General features: G+C 47.6%; 2 protein-coding genes across 2 annotated transcripts in view; one reads left to right on the top strand and one right to left on the bottom strand.

Moving 5' to 3' along the window:
- Positions 1 to 3395: 3395 nt before the first annotated feature.
- Positions 3396 to 4494, bottom strand: LOC119108632 (dual specificity protein phosphatase CDC14A; the record flags this gene model as incomplete). Its single annotated transcript, XM_037232242.1, is given in 2 exon segments — positions 3396 to 3568; positions 3977 to 4494. Coding segments are annotated over 2 exon segments (246 nt in total), but the record flags the coding sequence as incomplete, so codon positions are not given.
- Positions 4495 to 5219: 725 nt separating this feature from the next.
- LOC119108305 (multiple PDZ domain protein) overlaps positions 5220 to 11284 on the top strand; it is a 105502-nt gene continuing 99437 nt past the window's right edge. The window contains exons 1-3 of the mRNA XM_037231881.1: positions 5220 to 5252; positions 5696 to 5771; positions 8915 to 8976. Of these exons, the coding sequence (XP_037087776.1) occupies positions 8961 to 8976 (16 nt within the window). The 5' untranslated portion in view covers positions 5220 to 5252; positions 5696 to 5771; positions 8915 to 8960. The remainder of the gene's footprint in view (positions 5253 to 5695; positions 5772 to 8914; positions 8977 to 11284) is intronic.

The following is an 11284-nucleotide window of genomic DNA, read 5'->3' as shown; positions in this document are numbered from 1 at the left end:
CAGTTTTCAGGAATTCAGGTTCTCACCAGCAGAGCGCACTACGATTTTACAACAGACTGGAAATGGACAAGAATAGATGAAACGAGATAAGAAAAAACAATAGGAGAAACGCTCAGTTTTATCTACTATCAATGCCGTACCCAATTAACAAACTGGGCCCGCCCAGTAGGATTATAATTCAACTTCTCCTAAAACGAGCAGAACGAGCAGAAAATGCACACTTCCCACCACACACAATACCAAGCCGCTGCAATATAGCCGCTTCTACCAATTGCGCTCGGCCGCAACGCTTCCAGACTAGAACGCTGCCGTAGAGGAATTGCCGTTACCGCGTACACACCTCCCAGAGGACCGACACTGAGACCAAAGCTTCGCAGGATTATTACAGTAAAGTGAGGAACACTCGGCCACCATGATCGGCATTCCTGCCGTTCGAACAGTCTCGGAAACAATTTTGATCATATTTTAAGTTCCTCTGAACTGTCTCGTGTTAATATGACCATAGAGGGGGAGGGGGGAGGGGGAGGGGGGCAAAATCCGCACAACGCTCGTGTTTTCCTCGACAGTATAAAAGCTGAACGTTACCGGCAAACGGTTTTGGACGTAGCTGCCAACAAGAGGACGGGGAGTGGAGTAAAAAAATCGGTCACCAACTTTTTCGCCGCAATCCGGCGCAGTCTAAACGGCCGTTTAGCGCGATTGGCGGCCGGCAGCATCGGCAGACAAACTCTGCGGCGCCGCAGAGCTGCCGGCGCGTGGAGGCACGCGCTCCCGGAGCGCTACCTATTTGTGACCCTATTTCCGGAGACCAGTTTGTCGTTAAACGGATCCCTAACTCAGTTAGACGTTTGGTCTCACCGCGCCACGTAGCTACGTAATTACTCATCTGCCGGACGCTGGCGCCGCCGGTCGTGGAAAGACACGAGACGACAGAAATGGGGCCGCGACCGCGAACACTCAGCACGGCTGTGACCTGTGGCCTGTTCTATGGCCTTGGCTGTGACCTCAGACGTGCGCATGGGCATCTACCAAGCTTCACTCTTCACCAGAATGAGACAGCTCAGGAAATGAGCGTCATCTATTGGCTCATTCAGGTTACACTTAAGCTGCCAATGACTGGGGTTCAACCAGACTTTGTCTCACCTCAAATCTCGCGAATTACTTCATAATCGTGCAGCATTGCGCGTACCTCATACATTGCTTCGAGAGCTACTGATCCCGCGTCAGAGTGTTGATGCGTTCTGTATTGAACATTTTCGTTTGAGCAACCAATCAGCATTCATTTTCTGTTGTCAACCTTCATTGACCCCAATCTACCTAACTGATGGCACTCAACCAATGATCACCCAGTGTTATTCTCTCCAAATTTCGTGCCCTTGGCCTTGCTGAGAGCAGACAGCTAAGGTGCACATTTTACACACCCACTCCTGCCAGTGCGCGTAATTCCGACAAACCCCAGGATGTGTGCCTACGAAAACGTCGAGCAAACTTCGTCGGGATAGTCCGACGCGATCACGCGAGAAGGACGCAGCGACCGTGGCGTGTCCCCACAGGCTCCCCTCGCTGCAGCGACCGCGGCCGGCCACCACCTGCGGGTAGGGCAGGACACCGACTACGGGTAGGGCAGGACACCGCCCACGGGTAGGGCACGGCACCACCTGCGGGTAGGGCAGGACACCGCCTACGGGTAGGGCACGGCACCACTTGCGGGTAGGGCAGGACACCACTTGCGGGTAGGGCAGGACACCACCTGCAGGTAGGGCAGGACACCGACTACGGGTAGGGCCGGCACCGCCTGCGGGTAGGGCAGGACACCGACTACGGGTAGGGCAGGACACCACCTGCGGGTAGGGCAGGACACCGACTACGGGTAGGGCAGGGACACCACCTGCAGGTAGGGCAGGACACCGACTACGGGTAGGGCCGGCACCGCCTGCGGGTAGGGCAGGACACCGACCTACGGGTAGGGCCAGGACACCACTTGCGGGTAGGGCAGGACACCACCTGCGGGTAGGGCAGGACACCGACTACGGGTAGGGCAGGACACCACCTGCGGGTAGGGCAGTACAACGCCTCCGGGTGGGACCGGCACCGCCTGCGGGTAGGGTAGGAAACCGCCTGCAGGTAGGGCAGCAACCTTCTGTGGGTAGGGCACGACACTGTCTGCGGGTAAGGCCGGACACCGCCCGCGGGTAGGGCCGGACACCAGCTTCTGGCCTGGAGAGTGGAAGACGAGGCTGGCGGGGCCCTGACACGAATGAAGTCACTCCCATGATCCGGTGACGGCGCTAACCGTGTTCGGCGCCAGCAACCGAACTTTTCAAAATGAAGTCGCTGCCACTGGCCGCGCTTCCTCGCGCGCTCCAGGTGAGCGTGATGTCCGAACACGTTCACTGACCCTATCTGAGCTGAACAGGCTCTTACTCAGTGTTTCACTCCGGATGTTGCGTGAGCCTCCTGGCATACATTGCATGGTATTATATGTTTACACATGGGCATAAACCAGATGCTAATGATCAGAAGTGGTGGAAGCATGGCCAAAAACAGGGCAAAGGAACAGTGGTGAGCAGCTGCACAAACACACCCCACAGAAATAGTCAACCCCCTGAGATGGATCAGATGGAGAGAGAGAAGCCACACTAGAACAAGTGAAAACCACCATGGTTTGTGGGAAATGTCATTCCTCCCACTGGTCATCATATGACTAACTTTGTCATTCCACTCCCAACATAGCACCCAATCAGAAGTTTTTAATAGCCTTTCAAGACCAGCAGGCAGGATGCATGGATGTCGGAAGCAGTACATACAGCCCACTGGTGTAGGCACACACTGCATTGTTGTTGTAATGGCAGATCTCAGCCTTAGTGAAAAGGTCAGTATCTGCCTCCAAGCAAATTAGCTGATGTCTGAAGTTTTCTATTAAGCTTCCAGTCCTCCTCCAATGCAACAAGAAATTCAAGTTTAGGTAACAATCCCTACATCCTGTGTTATGATGGAAAAGGTCACAAAAAGAGACTGGTGTTGGCTTACAACTTTTATTGACACAGAGCGGTCAGGGAAGGCAACCAGTCCTCACTCCAATGCATTCTAGATTATCAGACATTACCACATGCTACTTGATCTCTAGTGGAATCTCTAATAAGCAGACATCTGGAAAATATAAACATTCATGTCATGGATGGTCTGGCTAATAAAATTAAGCAAAATATGGATTTATTTGCTATGTAACCATGATCTACACATTGCACATCCCTAGGTAAATTGTTCACCTCATCTAAACTAGCTTTATAAATGATCCACTTTGTGTAGCCCCCATCTGCACATGGCACCTGTAGAATTTGCTTTTGAATAGCTATCTATATATTTACTAGTACCTTATGTATAATGCTTCTTACCTTAAGTTTTCTGCCAAGTTTGAAGCAGTATCTGTAGAGCATTCCCAGGTTGAGTGGGCCAAAGTCACAATAGAAGTTTTCATAAACAAGTTCATCATCCACAGAGAAGTAATGAGTGTTTGCTGTTGACTTAGGTCTCAAGTATGACCGAAGAGTGACAAAGTACAGCCTATCTGAAAACAATAGAATTGTTAGCTATACAGCACATCAGACACTATCATTTTTCAGTATCCTGTACCTATATCTGTATGCCCGTATGAAAATGGAATTACGAGCTCTATAGATGACAGAACACAATCATATTAACATGACAACAAGCCCTTGTATTCAATTCAAGCAAAAAGCTTTGGGATTGAGCTTTAGTTTTAAGCCTAACATTTACTAGTTGGCTAAATCAGCTGATACCTCACTAAACAAATATGATATAACACAGTGCCAAATGCTTACAATCAACAAATAAAGGTACAATTTACACATGACCATGCTTTCTTCATACTGCACATGCAAATTTGGCACAGGACACAACTCAAAAGCATTGTATCCCTAATATAGATGTATGCCTGCAAACTCATAATTCTTACCTGGAATAAACTCTGATGCACACACTAGTATGTCATTTTCCTCAGCTTTCATTGTTCTAGATTTCAACAGCATACAAGACTGAGGCTGGCAGGGATAGTTGTATTAAAAGCTTGCTGGTAAATAACACAGTTGCTCAAGCTATGGGCTAGAAATCAAAGCACAGCAAACAAGTTTGAGCTTCCCTGTCCACATTTGCTTTTGTAGCTTGCAAAATCATTGTCAGATCAAAAAATTTCCTCACGACTTATGCCTCCAGAACCAGGTGACTTGATTTGTGTTCAAAGTATGTGGTGTTCCAGGGGCGGGTACCGCGGGCAGGTTCCAAATTCGATGGATTTCGGCTATAAATCAGCGGATATCAGATTTGGAGAAAACTCGCAAATCTCAGTCAAATTTCCCAGCAACCATGAGAGATCATTAACAGCAAATTTTGATAGCACAATGGTGAACTATGCCACCTTTACACCTCAAATCGATTCTCAAGATCCATTGGGCCACAATTGAAAAACCCGGTCCACACAAATCAGGAGTTTGTTTACGTTGGTTTTGTTTACTTTGCCGTGATCAAGGACTGCAAACGAATTTTGTACTGACAGCTGACTATCTGCCATATGCGTTGTTTGTCTAAGTTTTACCGCTCTTTAAACATTTCACATCTCTCAGCTTTAGAAATCCAATGAAATATTGTTTTAATTGCATATTAGTTTCATTTAATTTTTATCAAGACAATCTTTATTCAGTTTTCTTTAGTATACAAAGATATATTTAAGATATTAGTAACATCAGCTGAGCATTCTCGGAAACTTTAACTTGGCATCGGTGCTGCCTTTCATGGGATACGATAAACACGAAATTGTTATGGCAAAGGGACGCTTACTTACATAAAATTGCATGATATAGGATTGCAGCAGGAGATGTGATAAGTGATGTTACTTTACATATCACATCCACATCTATATGGGCCGAAAACAACACATTTGAACCGCGTCCTGGACAACGCCACCCCAACGATCAACTTCTGTACTTGATATAAAACATAACACCATTCGTTGTTTCGACACATTTTATTCAATAAACACAGAAGTTTATGATGTTTATTCAAAGAAATATTTCAATGATGGTGTAGTATTTACAGCTTACGTATATAGCCCATTATTTCTCTCGTCAATATGAATGCAGTACTTTACTACCGCAGTCGTTCACTCATTTCAGTTCATTTGCTACTCATTCGTCTTAGCGGCGTCAGGGAGGGCGCCCGTGTTGGTAGGGCACCAGGTAAGGGTGGTGTATATTACAATTGTTTCTGATGATTGGGAAATTCATGTATCAGGTGCTATCACAGAAGGCCCTAAAGCACATTTTCAAGTGTGTTGTGTTCGGTGCGCTCAAATTTGCGCTAACATGCATGGAACTCAGGCTAGGGCAAGCTGCACTGAATGTTCTGATTTGGTATGTCTGCATCCACCTTGGGACCATAAATACTCCCTGAAATATTGGCTCAATTGGTGGCAACCTTGTGCCAAACTCAATGCAAGGTTTTTTAGTGCACATGCCCTGACATTTTTGGATTGCTTTCTACTTTGCCAGACATATTTGGCACAACATGTATATTTTTACAGCCTGGTGTATAGATAACATACACTTCTTCAGGATCTATCAGCCCAAAATAACCTTTCTGATGTTGAGTGGCCTAACACTCCAATTGTCTTATTGTTCAGGATCTGGCAAAACAACTGGAGCAATGGAATCCAAAGTGATGGAATAGCATATGATACAACAGTGAGAACTAGAAAGGTGAGAATGAAAGCATTTGCATTGAATTGGGCAAAATGGACAGGAAAGATGTGTGCCCATTGGATGTGATTTTTTTGGAAAGTTGTAAGTAAGTTTTGACAAATGGTGAGTTTCTACAATGCTGTTAACAAGCATTATAGTCAATTGCACATTAAGGTGTAAAGAAAAGGATGAAAGTCTTCATGAAATAGCATGCTGTGATATTTTGTTCTAAATGGAGTCAGTGATATTGCTTTGATATTCTTTGCTGTGGTTTATACATAACTTTGTCATTTATCATTTGGGCATAAACATGTCACAGAATAGAATAAAAGTCATACTGAAATAACATTACTGCTTTCATGTTGGCTAGCTGGCATGAGTGGCAGGCAAATACTTAGCTAGTTTGTGACCAACTAATGGGCAATTACCAATGAAAGGTCCCAGAATATATATTTAGTGTGGAATGAAAAACATACCATCTTCCTTTGAAAGTTGTGAAAATTAATTCAACTTTCCTCAAGTTCCAATCACAAAGCAGGTGTCCTAAGACCTTCATAAATTACCTGAGATCTTCCAGGTTTTAGGAAGTTTTTAAAGGCCTTGCCAGTTGAACTGTACTTGCAAGACTGTTATCAAGTATTAACCCCCCCCCCCCCCCCAATATGTCCTGACAACTTCCTACTAAGGTTATCCTTTTTGTGTACATGGTTCAACCACATAGACCATCACATGTAATTACACAAACTGTCAGAAAGAACCTATGTGCTCAGTTAAGGAACTAGATATTTGTAAGCATATACATTTAGTTAACTGAGTGGATTTATGCATCCTAAATTCATTATTTTAATTTGTGCGCACACATTTTATAACATCTACCCATCTCCTCATGGCCAGCTATTGGGGTTGGCTATCTGTGTCCTGTAGGTAGCCCATCAATTAGTGGTAGCTGAAATCCAAATTTTGTTATGAATTATTGGAGGTTATTGATATGCCTGCTGGTCTGATATTTAACAAAACAAAGATCAGCAATGTTAAAAGCTAGTTGCAATGTGTTTGCCATGAATGGGTTACATCACAGGCTGTAAGACACCATCAGGCATCTTTGTATCTAATAACATTCATTGTGATTAAGAGGTTTCCTTTTCTAACTCAGATGGATTTGGTTAACTTTGATTTCCTTTTCCAAATCTGAAGGCCTAAGCCACCATGTGTTTTACAGGAGGATTGAGATGTGGCTTTAGGATCACAAGCGCAGTAATTGCTCAGACTATCATTCTCATCTGACATGTATGGCTTATGTGCAAGTCCTTCCTGGTTGGTTCAGTTGGCAGAGCACTGGCCTTTCAATCAGAACACCATTGTTTAAATCCCAGCAATTCTAAGGAGATAATTCAAATTGTGACACATACATAGCTAAAAGCAAAACATCTTCCATTCGTTTTGAGCACTGCATGATGCCTTATGTGGCTGGGATGTGAATGGCTGAAACACTATGTGTATACCAGCGCACCAGACAATGTCAATAGTCTGAGCAATCATTTGATTCACTGATTGTATCTGATTGTTGGTCTATTAAGGGAAGTTTGAGTTGGTAAGAGGATTTCTTGATCGCTAGTATATCTGCCCTCCAGCATCATTCACTTTGTGGTGCTTGGTTGCTGTATGACTGCTCAGTTGACCCACCTGAAACCCTCAATGACTGTCAAACTATTGAGTTTATGGTGACACATCCAGCCATCATTCACAGTGCTTTGAAAACATGAATTTGTCATGCACAGTTTCTACCACATTTGTGCATGATTCTTCAGATAGGAAGGTAATTCCAAGCACTGAAAGTGGAGGCCATTGCATGCCTTTTGGTCTTAAGGGGAGCAGCATCAGTGGCTGAGGTGCAGATCCAGATAATGGCCCTGGTGGGTTAATTGGCAAAAAGGACTTCTAGTGACATTTGCCTCTCATATTTTGTGCAAACAGTGAAGTACAAGACATTCCAATTTTGTTGCATGCCAATCCCAATCCCATCACACAATGTGCGAGATCTTGACCTTTCTAATAGCAACTTTGTTGCTGCAAAATTATTTATCTGCAAGTGATTGTCTTAGATTGCTCCCTCCTATAGCTGCCAAGCTATGCTGTGCTGGGATTGATTTTGACAAGTTTGTTAGCACATGTAAGGACATACCAGCAGGCAATGTCATATTGCAGGGAAAGAGTGCTGGACATACTGGCCATACTGGACATACATACTTGAGAGTTTGCATTCCGCGTCATTGCTGCAGTTGGCGTTCGCAGTCTTCAGCACCGATCACGGCAATTACAGAAAATCATTGCAGCTGCGTTGTGGCTATGCTCCAAATGGTGTACTAGGATAGATCTTGGTATGGACATGCAGTAAACATCTCCAGACATCCTGTTCCGCTTTTGGTATTGAGCCAGTGTTCCATCGTTCCCTGTGTATTCGGCGTGCAAAATCGCAATGTGAAGTGAAGAACCACATGGTAAAAAATATATGGAAATTTATACCACAGACGCATAGTTTTGCGTCTTATTCCACTGTGCCAATCCAACTGCAGTACGGTCTCCTCGTCGCCATGATGCGCATAGAACCCCGGCTCTCAGAATCTACGTTGCAAATGTAGCCTGTCCCGGTAGCTCTGTTGGACAGAGCGCCGGCGGCCGGTGGCTGCGGTCGCGCTAAGGTCAGGTGACGTCAGAGGGGCGGGGGCCGTGCTGAGCAGTGTGGCACGTTAAGCTTTCACCGCAAAATCTGTCGTTGACCTGGAATTTCGCGATCGGATGGCGGAGTCAGGGCTCACACAACAAGCACTGCTGAGCGTGGGTACTGACTGCGCAAGGCGACCAACTCGAAAGGTTCGAACCAAACTAGAAATGTTCGGTGTCACAGACAGTTATGTGGGAGGTATCGTAAGTCTTCGTCGCTGAAACGCGCCCAGTGCGTACTTTTGTCAGATTCCCTGCGCGATCGGACGGATTTTTGCTGTTGGCGTGTACGAGTTCCCTGTGCCTGGGTTTTTGTATGCAAATGCTGTGCACGGTAAAGTGTTAGTTCAGTGGGGATGGCTAAGCCGTCATTCTTCCACTTTGAAGTTCTTGCGTTGCAGCCATGTGGCGTTGATCATTATCGCTTTCTCTTGTTCCAGGTATAATGTGACTTTTCCTTTCCTACGGGAAAAGCCATCAGTAACCATGTCCGTTCTTGAAGGTGAGTTTGATGCAGCGACAGAACCCCAGTTAACCCTCGGTTATGCGTTGCCATGCTAATCGATACACATTCGTGTCTGTGCCTGATCGTACAGTTCGCCATGCCGCTATGCACTGCTCCGAAAATTGTCGGCGCGTTTCTGACTAGCGAGACGTCGTATCGCCGCACCCCGCTTTCCTCCCTCTCTCCCTGCGTCTGGCGCTGCGGCGCCTCGCGCTCACCGGCCGCGCTGTAGCAGCATCTGCGACAGGAGGGCTGGCGTGCGCGCTCAAACCAAGGCTATTTCCGGGGGCGTGTGCCGTGCAGCACGGCAGGGCTTTGCGCCCGAGCGGCCGAGCGGATTGCGAATAGCCTGGCACCTGTCGCTCCGATTGCGGGAACGGCCGGCTAGCCCAGGCCCCGATACGCCCGGCTCAAGGCTGCCCGGCCGCCGGCCCCATGCAGTCAGTCGCTTCCCGCATGTCGGACCGGGTCCGATGTGGCGGCGAAAGTCACCGGCGGCCGGACGGCCCGTGAGCTGTCGCAGCTCCCGGCCCGGTGATCAATACGGATGATACGGCCGGCTACCTCTTGCATTGTCGCGTCAGGCGGTGGATGCTCATGCATTAAGTCATAGGATTGTGAACGGAGATGGTAAAGGTACGGCCAGGTAGACATGCAGCGCATGTGTTGAAATCGCTTTACGGGATTTAATCCGTTTTGTTAGTCTGCAGAGGAGTGTTCATGGCCTTTTGTTTGCTGACAATTGCTGACAAATCCTCCCACGGGACGGCGTGGAGCCTGCCGTGCCGGTTAGGGGAACCGCGGGAGTTCAGCGGTAACATGAGCTAGGACGGAATGATATCGCCTGGAATCATCCCCCCCACCCCCCTCTCTCTACCAGATCCTTCCGCCAGATGCTGCCACGTCGGGTCGGTCCTGTCTTGTGGGCCTAGCTGGAACGTCGTACTCGCAGTCTGCGGCCATGATTTGCGTTTGTAGCCCGTGGTCCATGCTTAGTGGTGTGACCTCTCTCAGTACGTCGCGGGTAGCTCGCGTGGACGTATTCTAGGCAGTGCGATTAATTAACCATGACTCTTTGTTGACACTCTCGCTCTGACTCTTTGTCGACTCTTGGACCCACTTCCCCTTCTAGCTTCGGACGATGGTGGACGAGAACATGTAGCTGTCGCGGTCTCGCATGGTACGCGTTTTCGGTCGTTGATTAGTGCATGCGGCGATGTCGTTAGCTAATGAGCAATCGCTGTAATTGGTTCGTGAGCATCACTAACCTGCCGGGCAGGGTGCTCGTGTGCGATTCGTGGTTAGGCTGGGGGCAGGCAACGTTGCCCCATCCATGTCATTTCTAAGCGTAAATTAGTGAATTTGACGCAACTATTCATCGCTGGCTGTTGTGTTCCAAATCCATCCCAATGTACTTTGTCACCTAAGTGAGTTAAACCATTGTGAATAGCGTGGGCAATCACGTGCGGACCGAGTGTTTCGTGCAAAGGCAGACGATGCCTGTTTGTAAAATTTCCATTATAGTCTCATTGGGCTTTGTGACAACTCTTTTATGGCACGCGAATGAGCAAGAGGCGGCAATGATAAGGGAAGGGTAGTGACTGCCCCAGATGCGGACCATAGCTAGGATTGACTCGCGATTGGAAAAATGATCATAATCATTACTCATGACACTTCTTGACTGCATGTCAACCCTCGACTCACTACTAGTGGCTTGTATTTATTCGTAAGAAATGCCGATAGGAAATGCGAATAGCGTGCCTTCATGGCTCTGCTTGCCAGGGGCGAGACAAATAACGTGGAAAACATTTCTCTTTGCCGTTGGATAAGCGTGGGATCCGTGGTTACACCGCCCGCTTCTCCCGTACAGCGGAGACATCCCCTATTCAGGCTGCGTCGTGAAATGACTAACAAGCGCGACCATTCACGGGGTAGCCGCCAGCTTGTCAGATTTTTTTTACAGGAGGCATCCGCACGTGGCCGAGACCATGTTATCCAGTGACAATGCATCATCTGTTGGCTGCGTTTTTTGCCGGACAAAACGAGACGAAACTGCTATCGCAGTGAAAGCAGAAAGGCTTCTGGGATAGGTAGCCGCGCTGTCGTATCACTATCACAGCCGCATACGCCACTACGAGAATGCCGAACATCGTGCAGCGAGGCGTCAAGTAGGAATCCATTCTGGAGCGTCCTGGAGAGCCACTGGCCTTGTCCACATCCCCCACTGTCTCTGCGGCCCGCCGTCACGGCGCGTGCGGCGCCGCCGGCTTCAGTGGTCGCACTGAGCCGTGCGCCCCGACTCGGC

This window comes from Pollicipes pollicipes, unplaced genomic scaffold (genome assembly GCF_011947565.3).
Source record: "Pollicipes pollicipes isolate AB1234 unplaced genomic scaffold, Ppol_2.1 Scaffold_6686;HRSCAF=7923_pilon_pilon_pilon, whole genome shotgun sequence".
Taxonomy (NCBI): Eukaryota; Metazoa; Arthropoda; class Thecostraca; order Pollicipedomorpha; family Pollicipedidae; genus Pollicipes; species Pollicipes pollicipes.
Note: the sequence above shows the minus strand (reverse complement) of the source record. Positions and strands in the feature narration are given on the sequence as shown.